General features: G+C 56.6%; 1 protein-coding gene across 2 annotated transcripts in view; it reads left to right on the top strand.

The window, feature by feature from the left end:
• The window catches only part of IGSF9B (immunoglobulin superfamily member 9B), a 39,946-nt gene extending 26,594 nt beyond the window's left edge, over window positions 1-13,352 (top strand). For both annotated transcript variants that reach the window (XM_064470878.1, XM_064470876.1), the window contains exons 17-21: window positions 70-231; window positions 991-1,036; window positions 2,289-3,914; window positions 12,505-12,626; window positions 13,032-13,352. In XM_064470878.1, coding sequence (XP_064326948.1) covers window positions 70-231; window positions 991-1,036; window positions 2,289-3,914; window positions 12,505-12,626; window positions 13,032-13,255 — 2,180 coding nt within the window. In that variant the 3' untranslated portion in view covers window positions 13,256-13,352. The remainder of the gene's footprint in view (window positions 1-69; window positions 232-990; window positions 1,037-2,288; window positions 3,915-12,504; window positions 12,627-13,031) is intronic.
• Window positions 13,353-16,477: the final 3,125 nt, after the last annotated feature.

Below are 16,477 nucleotides of genomic sequence, written 5' to 3'. Positions count from 1 at the left end.
GGTCCCCAAGGGAAGGCAGCAAGCAGGGGTGTGTACATAACACCTAATTGCTGTGTTTTTCCCCCCCAGACGTATTCCCTCAGCCTGACCTGACAGACGAGGGTCTAGCCCGCCCAGTGCTGGCTGGCATCGTTGCAACCATCTGCTTCCTGGCTGCTGCCATCCTCTTCAGCACACTCGCCGCCTGCTTCGTCAACAAGCAACGCAAACGCAAGCTCAAGCGCAAGAAAGGTAAGCCCGTCCCTGGTGTGCATCCTTTCTCCCTCCCGCTTCCTCCTCATTTCTCCTCCCTGGTTGTGTTGTGATGGTAACCTTCTTCCCTGTCTGTCTCTTCTTCCGTCCATGCGCGTCCTCAGGTGAAGCCCTGACTTCATCCCTCGGCTGTGCCTGAAAGCGCCCGTGGTCGGGAGCGGGAGAGGCAGGGTGGGTGAAGAGGCGACAGAGAAACTAGCCTGGGATTCCCGAGGGAGTGCTCTCGTGTGGTGATAACTCCTAGAGCCGGGGGTTTAGGGCTGGGTTGTCCTCTGGGCCAAGGATGGGGGGGGACCGCTCACCTCCTCGAGGTCCCCCCGGAGCTGGGCTCTCCAGCTGCTTCCTGCCCAGCTGTGCCCAACCTGGAGCAGGCAGTGCCCGATGGCCGCACTAGGCTAGAGAAGACCCCTGCAAAGGAGACCCTGCCAGTCTGCTTCCCGAAAGCTGGGACTGCAGCCGCCGTGCAGGAGCAGCCGGTAGGGAGAAGGGCGGCTGGGGAGCCGGCGAGGGCAGGGGGATCGGCTCCTTCTCCTCTAGCCTGCGAGACCGCGGCAGCAGGATGGGCAGGACCCTGTGACGGGAGCTGTTTGTTGTCAGCAACCATTAAAGCACTGGAGCAATGAAACCTTGGCCTCTTGTTGAGTGTCTTTTGTTGTCTTGATGTTGAGTTTGTCTTGTCTCTGTCGTGTTGCGCCTCCTTAGCGTTCTCTCTTCTTTCCCCTTTTTATTCTCTTCCAGACCCTCCTCTCTCGATAACCCACTGCAGGAAGAGTTTGGAGTCCCCGTAAGTATCTGCCTTAGATGCGGCACCAGGCTGTGGGTCTTCAAGGTGCCTCCTTCCTACAGTTGTTGCAAGGCTCAAATGGAAATGTCTGACCTTGTTTGATTGCTTCTGATGCGTTGTTTCGGGTGGTCCCTGAACTTGTGGGAACGCAGCGGTTCACAAGAGACAAATGGGCTTTGGAGCAGAAAGCAGCAGGGGCAAACGCAGCAAACTTTAAGCTAAGAGACGACCCCGTTGGATCTGTGGACGTTGACCAAAGCTGGAGTTGACTGGTGGAACTCAGTTACACACCCAGCTTGAAGGGGCTCCTTTGGAGAAGGGTTAGCCTGCTGCGTACGGAGTCTTTTGTGCAAGCTTGGTGTAGTTTTTCAGTCACACTCTGTTGGCTCTGTTTTTTCTTGGGAAATTTGGAGAATCTTACACCTGTATCTTTTCTTTTCCCATGAAGAGTGCCTTGCTGAAGCCTCTTTCCACATGTGCCCAAAGGTGGTGGATTGTGGTGCTACGCCAGCCACAGCTCCTAGCAGCAGATAGCTGCTAATCAGTGGGAGCAGCTTCCCGAGGGGAGCACAGGAGTCTGAGATGTGGATGCCTCGTGCTTTGGCTCCTGGACTGTTGCAGAATGTCCTGGTGCTGGTGGATCTTAATCTTGCTTTTTTTTTTCGTTCACCCACTGCACTGAAATGACCATGCCTGCACCGTCTCTGTTGGATCTGCTACCTTTTGCCCTGCAAACCTGTTTGTATGAGGCTTTCTGGGTAGGGATGAGAGAACTATTCTGATGTGCTCTGCCTTTTGAGGTGCTCAGCCTTAAATCTGAGTGTTGAGAGCAGGGGAAAAGTTGGTTTGGAATGATCCCTCAGCATCTCCAAGCGAGATGCCGTGTTCTGCAGGAGGGAACGTTTGCCTGACGTCCCTCCTCTCAGGGGGCCTTCCCAGGTATGGATAGCTCAGGTGAACATAGGGAACTTTTGAAGGAGTAGGAAGTGAGCTCTGGATCTTGTCTTTTGTCCTGCTGGGGCTGTGGGGCTTGTTGCAAAGCTCCAAGGTGTTGGCGTGAGCTGCCTGCTCTGGGGGGGATGCTGAGTGTGCCGAGCTCTGCTCCGCATCGTTAGCCCCCCCAGCGGTTCCTCTTCTGAGAGCTGGGAGTGCTTTGTTTTTCCAGATATGGTTGGCAGTGGTTCTGGGCAAGACGACCTCGTTTCCCCTCTGGGTGACTGTCCCCTCTCGGTTTTTCTCCCCTGTGGTCCAGGTTGTCTTCCGGCAAGGTGAGTCCCGAGAGCATCCGCACGCTCCGTCCCCCCTCGGAGTCCTCTGACGACCAGGGCCCGCAGGCCAAGCGGATGCTGAGCCCCACCAAGGAGAAAGAGCTCTCTCTTTACAAGAAGACCAAGCGAGCCATCAGCAGCAAGAAGTACAGCGTCTCCAAGGCGGAGGCCGAAGCCGAGGCCACCACCCCCATCGAGCTCATCAGCCGCGGGCCGGACGGACGCTTTGTCATGGACCCGGCGGAGATGGAGCCCTCCCTGAAGACACGGCGGATCGAGGGCTTCCCCTTCGTGGAGGAGACGGACATGTACCCCGAGTTCAGGCAGTCGGACGAGGAGAACGACGACCCTGTCGTCCCCGCCTCCGTCACCGCCCTGAAAGCCCAGCTCACCCCTCTCTCCTCCAGCCAGGAGTCCTACCTTCAGCCACCAGCATACAGCCCCCGGTTCCACCGGGCACTGGAGGGTCCCGGCGCCCTGCAGGCCACCGGCCAGGCCCGTCCGCCGGCCCCCCGGGCTTTCCACCACCAGTTTTACGGTTACCTCAGCAGCAGCAGCCCCGGGGAGGTGGACCCACCACCCTTCTACATGCCAGAAGTCAGCCCGCTGAGCTCGGTCATGTCCTCCCCGCCACTGCCCCCCGAGGGGCCCTTCGGACACCCCACCATCCCCGAGGAGAACGGGGAGAATGCCTCCAACAGCACGCTGCCCCTGGCCCAGACCCCGACGGGGGGCCGGTCCCCCGAGCCCTGGGGCAGGGCTGAGTTTCCCTTCGGCAGCCTGGAGCCGGCCCCCGCGCCGTTCCCTCACCAGCTCCAGCCCTGCGAGGCGGCCGAGGGCACCCAGCCCACCGGCTGCCTTCCTCGGGGGCCACCCCCCTCCTCCCTCCAGGTGGTCCCCGCGTCCTACCCGGGCATCCTGCCCCTGGAGGCACCAAAGAGCTGGACCGGCAAGTCACCCGGCAGGGGTCAATCCTCTGTGCCCACCACCACCAAGTGGCAGGACAAACCTATGCAACCCATGGGATGTCAAGGGCAGCTAAGACATACCAGCCAAGGTATGGGCATACCCGTGTTGCCTTACCACGAACCGTCCGAGCCCGTCGGCCCCAGCGGCACAAGCACATTCAGCCTGGACACCAGGTGGTACGAGCCCCAACCCCGACCTCGGCCCAGCCCTCGGCAGGTCAGGAGGGCTGAGCCCAGTTTACATCAGGTGGTGCTACAACCTTCAAGGCTTTCTCCTCTGACCCAAAGCCCCCTCAGCTCCCGCAACAGCTCCCCGGAGCTGACTGCCCGCGCCCGGCCCCGGCCGGGGCTCATCCAGCAGGCGGAGGTGTCGGAGATCACCCTGCAGCCCCCTGCGGCGGTCAGCTTCTCCCGCAAGTCCACGCCGTCGACGGGATCCCCTGCGCCGAGCAGCCGGGGAGGCAGCCCTAGCTACCGACCTACCACCGCCTTCACCTCCCTGGCCACCGGCTACTCCAGCTCCCAGGGCTCCTCCTTGCCTGTGGACACCATGGATGTTTTCGGAGACATCCCCTCCCCGAGGAGGGCCGGCGAGGAGATTCTCCAACCGGAGCCGACATCCACCACGGTAGCCACCACGGGGTAAGTGCACGAGCCCCATGGTGCCTCCCTGGCCCCCTCCCGGCTTCCCCCACCCTGCCTCACCCGCTCCCTCCGACTCCCTCCCCGCCATCGCCATCCCAACTCGTAGGGTCACTCTGGGCGCGCTGCAGCATCCCTTTTGGAGACGGCATCCCGCGGGCTTTCTAGGAAGAGGCTGGTGCCGCGGGTTGCATGGCCGCTGCCCAAGAGAGCTGGGTTTTAGGCAGGAGACCTTCCCGGTGCCGGCAGCGCGCTTGCCTCCTCCCCGGCTGCTCCCTTGGGAACCTGGGAGCGCCGTGACTCGGGCTATACGGGCCGTCTACCAGGTGTGCAAAGACTTGGCTCGCTAGGTAAGTGTCCTGGTGTCACTGGCAGTTGTTTCCTCTTCTAGCTGCTGGCTCTTGGCTTTCTTCGAACATTAGGGCCGCGACTGCCGCGCCTCTGTCTTCCTCCTCTTCCTTCCCGCGGAGTCTAGAGAGCTTTAATGCATGACAGAAACAGCTATCACGGTCACCGCCCCACCTGCAAAAGGGATGCTGCAGCCCCAGGACGCGGGCAGGGAGAGTTCAAGGACTTAGCCACACCAGCAGCATGTCAGGAGAGGAGGAAAAATAAAAATAAACTAACACCAGCGGAGATCGGGAGGCTGCCGGCACGCTCAGATCCTGCCCTAAAGAGGGATGTGGCTGCACTAGACAGTAGCGGCTGGTTTTCCAGGTACCAGGGTTGCTCCAGGCAAAAAGCGTCTCTCTTTCTCTCTCTCTTTTTCTCTCTGTATTTCTCCTCTTTCCTTCCGTCTTTCACAGCACCTTAGACCCCGTAGCCGTGCTTTCGTCCCATCCTTTCGTCTTGCTTCATTTTTGGCTTGTTGTCTGGTGGGGTCGAGCCACCCCCGCCTCCGGCTTGCAGCAGAGAGGAGCCGGGGGGCCGGGGCACCCAGCCTCGCGGAGCCGGCGTGGTCGGAGGCGTACGGAGAAGAGGCGTGTGTTTCGGGGAGGGGGGAGGCAGCGTTTCACCCCGCAGCGCCCTCCGCATTTCACTCCCGCCCTCTGGTACCTGGAAGCGTAATGGCCCTAGAAAACCCCTCCGGCGTGGCACGGCTGGGGTGCGCAGGGGGAAGGAAGGAGGGCTCAGGCGAGAGGATGGGGAGGGAGAGGAGCTGAACGAGCCTGAAATGACTTTTGTGTGCCTCTGGAAAACACAGCTACGGATCGATGCAATTAAGCACGTAGACGTAGGTCCATGTCTCCTAGCCAGGGCACCCGAGGAGACCCAGCTCCAGGAGAGATCCGTGTTAGAGCAGCACTGTTGTCCGTGCTTTTACGCAGTGTATCCATTTGCTTTGTTGATTATTGTTTTCTTTTCTTTTCCTTTCTCTTCTGTTTCTTTCCCCCTTTCTTCTCCAGCCTCGTTTTGTTTGTGTTTCAGTTTGGTTTCTTTCCCTCCTTTTCCTTTGGAGTTGTTGACGTGCTGATGTGTTGCGGAGCTCGGCTCCTTGCGGGTGTTGATAACTGCTTTGTTTTTGATTAATCTCAGCTATCTGGGCAGTGTTGTCGAGACAAGCTTCTCCTCAGCTCAATAGGTAAGGGTGATCCATGTCCGAAAGGATGGTGTGGGCGCTGTGGAGGGTGGCCGGGAGCGGGGCATGAGAGGGGACATGGAAGGGGCTTTTCCAATACCATCTCTTCCTTTAAAGGGGAATAAGGAATCCGAAAACACTAGGAAACACCTCTGGACGCACAGTCTCTGTGGCTTTTGGGTTTCCCCTCCCAGCAGCATGCTGCTGCTCCCCTGCCTTCAAGGAGGCGGCGGGGCTGGAGAGCCCGGTGGCGGCAGCCGTGTCTTCATGTTGGGGTTTGGGATGAGCCAAGCTGCCGCCTCCCCATGGCCGCCCTTCCTGTCTTGGTTGGGTTTGGCGACACATGGCACCCTCAGCCCTGGCAGGGCTTGCATGGCGCGAGGGTTGTGCGGTGTTAGGGAGGTGCGTGTTGAGGTGGGGTTGTCCCAGCCGATCTAAACCGTGAGGAGCTCGTGGCCACCCCCTGGAGCCTGTTAAAACTTGCCTGCAACCAGCTGCAGGCAGCGCTCTTGGAGGGGGGGGTCCAAAAATCAGTCTCCAGTTGTAGTCCAGGACGTGCAGAACTTTGTTCCTATCAGCACCTGGATCTGTTTTCTTCTTCCCAAGTCATCTTGATCATGGAAAATGGGAGAAGTTTGTCTTTCAAGATGGACCGCATGGTTGGCAGCAGTGTAATTATAGTTTCAGTCTGCCAGTGAGGTGTTTTATCTTTCCAGTCACAAGTATAGTCATAGTAAAAGCCCTCCCTCTCTGAAATACTCCTTGGAGACATCTTGAAGACGACTTCTGGCCCAGCTGTAATTAAACAGCCCTAAGCAGAACTTGAAATACTCTCCCAAGAAATTAACTCTCGGGCTGCCTTCATGGGCCTGTTTTCTTAGATGACCATGGGCATCCCTGGAACTGGGACGGAGTCGCTGGGAGATGGTTCTCAGACCTTAAAAGCAGAGAATGTCACTAAAACCATGGAAGCCAGACAGGATAATAGTCATTCCTGACCCCAAGCAGTGGTATTGCTGACCCGTTTGGTGGTCAGTCTGGCTGGTTGTGGAAGGGAGAGGTGGGTTTGCAGATGGGACCATTTCTAGGGCCTGGCCATGCCCAAGCTTCCCTGGGACAGGTCTTACAAAAACTTAAGCTTTGCTGCCTTGGATGGGATGAGCCAAGGTCCTGGCCGCTGCTCTCCTAACAGCTGAAGGAGCCTTGTAGGACTGGAAAAGAGCCTCACAAGAGAGAGATTAGATGCCTAGAGAAATCAGGTAGATGTTTCCGGAAGAGGGAAATGCCCCCAGCGGATGTGGAGGGTTGTCCTGAGGTGGGGAAAGCAGGAGAGGGGAGGTAGGAGTGTCAGGTCATGGGGATGGGAGCAGGTATGGGATGGAGGAGCCATTCTCTTGGCATGGCAAAACCCTTCCAGTTTGAGCCTTGTAGCCTCCAAAGCTCCTGAGTGCTTGGCCGCCGCCTTCTGTTTTCCCCCGCTGGTCCCAAAGCAGGGCATCCCGTGAGGAGCACAGCTAGCGCCAAGCCTTGGTGAGACCTGGGCCGTGCCAGACTTCTCAAGAAATGGGGAAGCCCTCGGCGAGGACATGGCTGTTTTCTCTATTTTTCCATGGTGCTTCCCCTCCCCGGGAGCGTTAGGGACACGGGTGAACATGCCTTTAGTGCAGCAGAGGTGAGTCCAGGCTCATGTCTGCGTTGAGTGTGGCTCTTGCACAGATCCTGGCTGGCTCCTGTCTCCGGTGCTGGGTACGTGGGCTGATGGGGTTTCAGGAGCAGGGTCACGTCGCCCAGCAGAATGTTTGCTGAGGAGCAGCCGTGCGTTCTGCTCTGAGACGCTACTGGGGGTTGGAGTCACAGGAGCGGCTCTGGAGTCATTATCCCCAAAAAGGGGAAGCCAGAAGAATAAATCTCACTTTAATAAGCGAGGAATCCTGTAAAGAGCACAGCCAACTAATTTCTTGATGATTTGGGGTCATAAAATTGTCAGTGCATGTGGAGCACAGGGATTATATACCAGACGAGCCAGATTTCTGTACTGCAGTAATAAAAGCTGAGAGGAGGAGAGGGAGAGGCTGTTTGCAGGCTCAGCGGCGGCTGCAGCATGGTGGCTTTCGCTTTCGCTGGGTGAAGGTTGGATAGTTTTTACTGGTGAGCAGGGATAAATAATGCCGTTACTGAGTCGGCACGAGCAGTTTTCCCATCATCTTCTCTCTGGATGCAGCATGCTGTGATGCATCTCCTGACGGGGAAGAGGGGGCTGTCGTCCCCCTGCAGAGGGAAACCCAAAAACCACAGACAAGGCACCAAGCCCCTGCGCCCCTCGGCACCGCAGCCTGCCCCGGGCGGCCGTCCTGGCCCCCCCTTGCTGGGACAGCGCTGCCGGCGCCAGGAGCTCGGGGGCTTGGCCGCGGCGTAGCGTTGAGTGACGAAGGGACATCGGCGCCAGGCGTGCGGGAGGAGGAGCAGCCCTCGCTCCCCGCTTGAAAGAAAACAGGTTCCCCTTTAAAGACTGTCCATGTGCTGATCCTCTGCATGTGTTTCATGCCTCCTCCCGCTTGGAGAAGTTGAGTCCGCTTGTCTGAGTGCGTTCTTCTTTTCGTTCTTAATTATTATTATTTTTTTCTTTTCAGTCTCTTTAATTTACTTCTATATTTTCTCACTCCTGTTTTTCATTTATCTTCCTCTCTCCCCCCTTTCCCCGTGACTGTATCCCCCTCTTCCTCTCCGGTCCGCCCCCTTTTCCCTCGCCCTCTCTCCTCCCCACTCCTCTCCCGTCAGCATGGTGAAGTGGTGAAGTCCGTTGTGTAGATGAGTTGTGGTGTCTGCAGACCTGTAGAAGGGACCCCCTTCTCCGGTGTGCTCCCCGCTGTGACCAGCCCCTTCCTCCCTCATTGCGGTGCCTTGGCAGCAGCAGCAGCTCTGGGACGAGGGGCCGTCACCGCTGTGTTTCTCTAGCACCTCTCGCGCTGAAGGATGTCAAGCGATGCACGATGGCATCCCGGGACGGAGGCGGCAGCCAGCACTGCCTCAGAGCAGAGGGGAATTCCAACTTGCAGGACATCTCATGGGATCGCGCAGGACTTGACCTTGAAACGGAGCCCCGTGTAGGCAAATGGAGCTCTCCATCTGAACAGGATGAAGTGTTGAAGGACACCGTGGCTGAGGCACGGTGGACTCTGCTCCAAGTGGATGCTCTAACTGGTCCAAGTGATGCTCTAACATGTCCAAACTATTCCTGGATGTCGCTGTCTTGACTCAAGGAGACAGGGAATGTGTGCTGTGAGACCTCCATGAGGTGAAATACATGTATTGTGCCCTTGAATCTCCCAGCCCTTTCCTTTGCATGGGTTCCCCCTTTTGGGTGGAAAAAGGTTCGTGATGCTTTCAGTGGGCCTTTGCCCTTACATCTTCGCTTCATGTGTGGAAAGACGTTTGAAGAAGAGCAGCTGAGACACGTGTTGGGCTGGATAGCTCCTCTCCCCTAGCTACCTCCTGCTGTCCTGGGGCTCTCTCAGGTCCCTCAGTGTGTTTGTGGCCTCTCCAGTACCTCTCTGCCTGTGCAGTTCAGACCCTTGCTTGTTCAGAAGGGTTGTCCTTTGAAGACTCAAGGAAGACTGCTGCGCCGGGTGCTGGTGGCATCTCACAGAAGGCTTGCGTCAGGAATTCACGTGTGCTTCTTGAAGCTCCTTTGCTTGGCTCTACACTGAAGTCTTTAGAAGACATTTGCCCGCCTCCCTGAACCTCTTGCCTGTTGGTGTTCAAGATATCTCTTGTGCGTGGGCAGCTGCCCAAAATGCTAACTCTGGGGGCAGGAAGAGGCTTTTGGCTGAGCTGAAAATGAAAATTAATTTGAAATAATTGGAGTCCTTTGAAGAAATACAGGGTGGGTAGAGCAGATAAAATTTGGCTGGTGAGTAGCATCGTTTCGTCCTCCACTGTATCTCTTCCTTGCCAGAGGTCAGACAGTATTTATGGTGACACGTGGGTTCAGTGCGCTCGCTGTTTATATTTGTGTGTATAAATACAAGTCCAATTACGGAGAACTAGTGGAAATGAGCTTCAGGCAATTTCCTCATAATCCCTTGCGTAAATCTGTCTAATTTTGTCAACATGCCACAGTAGCATCTTCTTAGAAGGAAAAAAAATGGAAAGAGGAAAAGCCTTTTACAAGTTGAGCTTTAATAATATTTAGCAACGTTCTCTGGGCAGCGGGAACAGGCGGTGGAAGACAGATGCTGACGGGCAGGATGGTGACAGGATTGCCAAGCCTGCCGGCCTTCAGGGCTTGGCGCATGTGAGCTCCATGGGAGATGGACTGGGGCTGGCGTAGTCAAGGGTGCAACTAGCCAAGTACCTACATGAATGTAACTATTGTGCTAATACTTGTTGATGGCTATAAAATGGAAAATTGACCATTCAAGCAGGAATTACTGCAGGGAAGTCCCGTGCTGTTGGCCCTTTGGGTCACCGTTGTCTTACTCGGAGCCGGTGCGTGCATGGGGTGCAGCTGGCGCTGTCAGCATTGGTGCCGCGCAGCAGGTAGTGCCCCAGCAGAGCTCGGAGCCGCTGCCTGCAGCCTCTCGCACAAGAGGCTGGTTGCACTTGGGAAGAAGGCGTTTAAGCACAGCAAGTGTAGAGGCTTGTAAACCTCGTCTTTCCTACGAAGGAAGGCTCTCGCTTGGATCCAGCCGGCAGGACTACTAGCTTGTCTAATGAGGTGCTTCATCTTTGGCTGGCGTGCTGCTCTGCTGGGAGCTGGAACAGAGCCTCTTCCAGGAGCATCCACGCCTTGATGTCTCTGTTGCGATGGGAAACATGAAAAGGGACTTTTCTATACCCCAGCCTTTGGGTTTCCGTTGCATCTGCTGTGCCTCAGCTGCTTCATCAATTCACAGTACACTTCTCTTGGTGCTCTTCAGTGCTGCTAGCAGAACCGAGAAGTTCTGCAGTCGCACACATCTTCAAAAACAACCCCTTCTGCTCCCCATGGGAAAAAAATCCCTTGGGAGCTCTTCGCCTCTGCCGCTCCAGCTGAAGTATCGGGCAGCCGCTCGGGATCTCAGTCGTAAAGCGTTGCTATCACACCGTGCTCTCTGCAGCGGTGGCATGTGTGGGGACTCGCAGAGGAAAGCCTGCGGGGTGTCTTCAGTGCTGGAAAGACTCCACCTGAAACCCAAGGGAGATGAGAAGCTCCAATCTCTGGTGCACACCGCAGGGGGATGTGCTCTTGTCCCGCAGCCTGGGTGCGCTGGGGCTCTGTGCTCGAGCCCACGTGCTCGCACGTTCCCTGCTGCTCCCGCCAGTGCCGGCAGCGTGTTTGCAACCCCGGATGGATCGCACCTTACTGACAGACCAGGAACGAGGTGGATGAGTTTGGCCACGGCGTTTTGGTGACAAGGCGGGAGCCTGAAGGCGCTGCTGCAGCGTCCTTGAAGGTGGTCGAGGCGGCTCCTCCGTCTCCCCGTCCTGCTGCCTTGTGAAGAGCCGACTGCTCGTGGGGTTTGCTGAACCCTGCCCCAGTCACAGCCGCCTGAAGATGCAGGAGTTGCCCTCAGCGCTGTTCTGAAAAAGTTTGGTCGCTGACCTCCAGTGACTGAGTTGTGAGAGCAGAAGAGTGTCATCTCCTCCTTTGAAGGGTAGGACAGGCTTGAAAGAGGCACGCTGGTTTAAATCTCCAGGCTTTTTTCTCCAGAGCCTGCCTTTGAGCCTTGGCTTTATCACAATGAAAGGCGCTTTGTGGATTGCTTCCCCTCTCATCTCTGGGCACCTTGCGTGCAGGTTGCTCTGCAATGACACAAGTTGATCCCAGGTCATTATCTGTGGCCTCTGCTTGCCTTGACTCAGACTTTTTTCCTTCTGCAGCATTAAGTGTTGGTGTAACTTGGAGGGACATGAAAGTAAAACAGAGAGGGGGAAGGAAACGGGAAAGCAGCAAGAAGGGGGGATGCTGTGATGTGTTATAGATGAGAGCTGGACTGATGCTTTCGTAAGGAAAAGGTTTTCCTTTCCTGCTGTGCTCTCTACAGCAGTCATACTGTCCACTCCTTGGGCAGGAAAAACAGGTCCAGTGAAGAAAATAGAGGGGAAAAATAAAACCAAAAAGGTCCCAACCCTTTGCAAAGGGGAGACCACTTAACCTTGAGCTGGTGCTTGTAGAAGAGTTACTCAGAGGCTAAAGCTGGAAAACTATCACAACATCTGGCTCTCCTGCGGGAAACACCCCTTTGCAAATCCCCTCCTTGTCCCTCGCAATAAAACCTCGTCCGTGTTTCCATCTCAATGTCCTGTCCTACAGGGCAAGAAAACCCAACTCTCGGTATTAAGGAGTGGACACTCCTGTGCTGTTGTGTTTCTGTTGTCGCTTACAGCAGGGCCCTGGGAACGAGGTACCGCTCCCGCTGTGTCGGCGTGTGCCCTTCGTGTCCCTGTCTGTCGTGTGGCCCCTGTTTTTTTTGGCTGTGGGAGCAGGGCCGGGCAGGGTCCTGCCTCCCTGCTGTTTGTGGCGCCGGTGTCGTCCACCCCAGGTGGCTCATGGTGCCCGTCTCGGTGCTGGTGTGCCGCTTCTGCCTGTCTTTTCCTCTCTCTCCATCCCAAGGGGTTTCCCACCACTTCCCAGAAATGCCTTATCGGACATAGGATCTGCCCCGTCCTTTTTTGTTTAGCGGTGCTGGCATGGCAGGCAGGTGAGCTGGGGTGCTGGCGGCTCTCTTGCGGCGCCGGCGTCGGACGTTGCCGGCGGGTCCGGCCAGGCTCGTGGCACCGCTCGGCAAGGCGGAGGAGACGCAGGGGGACGGCGGGGACCCCGCGGAGCGGTGCTCGCAGGCGCCTCGCTTGCTCCCGCCCCACGCTCCGGCACGCCTGGCTGGCCCCGCTCCCTCGGCCCTGGGTTTCTCACCTTTTCCTTTTCCACGGCAGAGCTGGCTGGGGTCGACCGATCCCCCGCCGGGGACGTCCAGAGGCCCGAGCGCGGCTGAGAGGCGCTGATGGCACCTGTCTGCTTTTCCTTCCTAGAAAACGTCCATCTCCGTCCGGGGACGCTGCTGCACCTGAGAGGCTCGAAGCTCTGAAATACCAGCGGATAAAGAAGCCCAAAAAGTCATCCAAGGGCTCCTCGAAATCCAGGAAACAATCCAGTGAGTGCGAGGAACCCGCAGTCCCCAACAGCATCCCCTGTGTCACCCCCTGGGCAGAGCTTGGGCAGGTCCCTGCCCGCTCCAGCGCCTGGGGGGTCTCAGAGCCCATGCCCCCCTGAAGGGATGGCTTCTCGGGCTGCCCACCCATGGGCTGTCCCTCCCCTGCTCCTCCCCTGCCTCCAAACTGAGTTCCCTTCCATGCATCTCCCATCTTTAAGGATTTTCTTCTGGATTTTATTTTTGAGTGTTAATTTATTTGTCCTGATGCTCCCTCCTCGCCCAGCTGCCAGGTTTGGGCCAGGCTTGCCGTAACCTCCCTCTTACAGCACGCCAAGCGCTCTGCCTGCTGCCGGCGCTGCCGATAGCTGCCGGCTCTGGTCCCACCTGCCTTCTCTCCCCCCGCAGACGGCTCTGCCTCCCAGGTTCAGCACCTTCCCAGCTCTCAGGTACTGTGGCCTGACGAAGCTGTCTGCCTCCGCAAGAAGAAGAGACACCCTCGTCAGGACCCCTTCGCCCGCCTCTCGGCGCTGAAGGACGACCTCTGCCACCGGCAGCTCCCCGAAGACCAGACAGCCATTCTCAACAGCGTGGACCACGATGACACCAGCGGGCACGCCACGTTGCTTTAGCCTAGCGCCGGCCCGAGAAGGTTAAACAGGAGTGGGTGGAGGGAGCTGACATCGTGCCGCAGGGGGATGGAGGCAGCGGGAGAGGGGGGACGCCCCTACGCCGCTGCCGCTGCCGGCGGGGTTCGGCAGCTCGTGGTGGGGACGAGCTGGGGGGACCCTGGGACGGGCGGGGGGCGTTAAAAGGGATGATGTCTGGGGCTTGGGCGCTCCTTGGATCCGCTTCTCCCCCCACCCCGGACGGGTTTCGGTGGGGTGGGAAGGGGGGGGGCGTTGCACCTCGGTTTTGGAAAAGATCTCTAGGCTTAAAAGGCATAGACGGAGCTTTTGACATCTGCTTCTGCAGCGCGCGTTTAGGGAGAAAGTGTGGAATTGGGCAGCTGGCCCTCAATCGCCAGAAGAAATTAAATGACACAGGGTGTAATTAATTGACAAGAAACTAACAACCCAGACGGGAACTGGTAATCCCATGAATCTGATTATGATAAAAACATGACCAAATAATCCCAGGAAAGCCGTAATTGTGAAAATCTCCCTGCCTCCCCCTTCCCAGCCTCCTTTTCTGTGAAGATAACAGCAACAAAACCATCCATGACATCTTCCCTTACCTATCTCTGAAAGAGAAAACCAGAAAGACCCCAAGCCTTTGAATCGGTCTGAGATACGAGAAATCACCATTTGTCTGTGCAAATGCATTTTGAACCTTGTTAACATGTACTCAGCACTGGGCGAGCACGCAGGTATGGGACTGTTTCCATCCAAGGGTGTTTTCCCCCAAAGTGTGGCGCGTGTCAGCTTTGATGAGGGTGGTTTTGATTAATTCTTCCTGACGCTCCGTATATCGCTGGCAAATGTTCTTCAGTGCTGTGTAGTAATGTGATTTCTTACTGCAGTAACATTTGTAATCTTTATTCATAACTGCAAAACGGGGAGACGCCGCCGCAGGCGTGCGAGCGAAGGGGGTTTGGCTGCGTGGTCCCAAAAGCCTCCGTCGGCAGATGCTGAGCCCAGGCGAGAGCGGCTGGAAAATCCCCAGCTCTGCAGATGGAGACGGATGGCTTCTCGGAGCGACGGCGCAAAGCTAAGACCGGCATTTCGCGTCAGCTTAAAATGCGTTGCTGCTGGTTTCACTGTTTTTGTTTGGTTTTTTTTTTCCCCCCTTCTTCCTCTGGCTCCAGCCCGGCCGCGTAGGCTGTGACACCCGTCGGGGTGGTGTCCCTCCCTTTGCCTCATCCGAGGAGACCCGCTGTTCCCCTCTCGGTAATGCTGTTCTAACTCTTCACCAGAATGTATTTCCTTTTCAAAATACTTAGGGTAGGTTTGGTGGCCGGTGGCTTTCTGGATTGCATAGGCCTTCTTTTTAGCAGGAAAGGTGTAGCCCGTTCCAAGAACGGCCGGGCTCGCTTTCCTGCTCTGCCTCCACTCTCTGACTGCGTGGCCTTGGGCAAGTCACTCAACCTCTCTGTGCCTCAGTTCTCCCATCTGTAAAATGGGGATAAGTCATATTTGAGCACTTTGGACAAGCACTTGGTCGCCTACAGACTGCAAGTGCTACGTAAATGCTGAGTGCTAATACCAAGTGATCCCTACCTTTAAAATATTTAGAGATACTTTTTTTTTTTTGAAGTGGTAAAATCAACCGCTGCATCCAGGTTTGCACACTTCTTCCTCTGCGGTAAAGTGCTAAACCCTCCAGCCTGCCTGGGAATAAAATACCGAGTGTTTCATGTGGATATTCTTGCTTTGAGTGGGTTTAGGCTGTAGAAGAAGCGTCAGGAGAATCGAAGAGCCTGTAGGCATGTTTTTTGCCCCAGGCTCTCCATTTGCATACAAACCTTTTGTTTATTCCCAGGTAGAATTGCCAAGAGATTCTCCTCAATCTCGCCTTTAATTCTGCTTTGCCTTGGTTATTGTTCTTGCTGCTGGTTGAACCTCGAGGGGCTTAGATGTTTGGAGAAAGACGTGAGCTCTCAGCCTGGCGGTCGGGGTACAGCACTCCGACCACGCCGCGCTCCCCGGGAGCTTTTAGGTCGGAGCCTGTTTATCGCTCTGCCCAGAAATACCTGGTTTTAGAGGTTGTGCTTCCTCTCCCAGCAGGATGCTCGGAAACCTGCAACCACGAAAAGCGGAGCACCGCGTCTTTTTCCGATCTCAAAGCCCCGACCTAGGTTTGAACCACTCGACAATGAATCCTCTAAATCGATAATGAGATATTTCCGAGCTTTAACAACTTTGTGTAGGTGGTCTTCAAACCGTGAGCAGGTTTGTCTTGGGAAGGAGGGAGGGTCTCGTAGAAATGCCCCTCTCTTTCCAGCCTGCACCAGGGCTTTTTATTGAGTACGTGACGAGTGACCTGACGTAAGACCCTCAACTCTCAGAGTGAGAATTCAACTTTGCTGACAGTATGACTGCGAATTTCTTTTATTTGAGTGTGTTTTAGGGATTTCCCTAGAACCCGCTCGGATCTGAATTGATTTAATGCCATTCGCCCGCGCGGCAGCGGGGAAAACTCTGCCTGGCTAACTTCAGCTCGCCGGTAACTTCAGCGGTGTGGCGTGGCAGCGGCGCTCGCCGTGCGGAGGCGAGCCGGGCTGCTCCCGACGGACAGGTGACGACGGGGGCCGGGGGATGCCCCGCTTGGGGGGAGGCGCAGAGGCTTCGCGCTGGCCGTGCCACGGCTGACTCGCTCTTCCTTTCGCTCTCGTTGCCTCGACCTCTCTTAACAGAAGGTTGTTTTTTCATTTGAGTGCTTTCCAAACTATTTATGACGCCCGTTCGTACGGGCAAGGCGCTGTCTTCAGGCTCTTGAGGTCGCTACCTCGGGACCGTGCCCCCGTCCTGTCTTAAGGAGCTCTAGAGGACTTGGAGTGCAGGGAAGGTTGACGGAGCGCGCCGGCTTGCTGGGGTCAGTCTTTTGAGAGTTGTTTTCCTTTTGCAGGTGTTTTGAGCCGCTGGGCCCCCTGCTTTTCATGGTCTTCGACCTTTAGAGGCTGGAGCTGCAGCCCTCTCTCTTTCAGCCGTGTACCTGCCACGCTGCTGGAGTGGGAAATCCCGCCCGGGCGCCTCGTGGAAGCGGCTCTTCCCTAAAACCATCCTTAACTCCTTTCCCCGCTAGACCGAGTTACCTTCCGATAGACTCGGGCCGTGCTTTGGCAGACGGGCTCGCCTCTTGCTTTGGCAACCTCCGCGCTTCTCCCAGCCCTCTGGTTTCCATGCCCTTCAGGG

Source organism: Phalacrocorax carbo, chromosome 21 (assembly GCF_963921805.1).
Source record: "Phalacrocorax carbo chromosome 21, bPhaCar2.1, whole genome shotgun sequence".
Lineage (NCBI taxonomy): Eukaryota > Metazoa > Chordata > Aves > Suliformes > Phalacrocoracidae > Phalacrocorax > Phalacrocorax carbo.
This window is presented reverse-complemented; position numbering and strand designations above follow the sequence as displayed.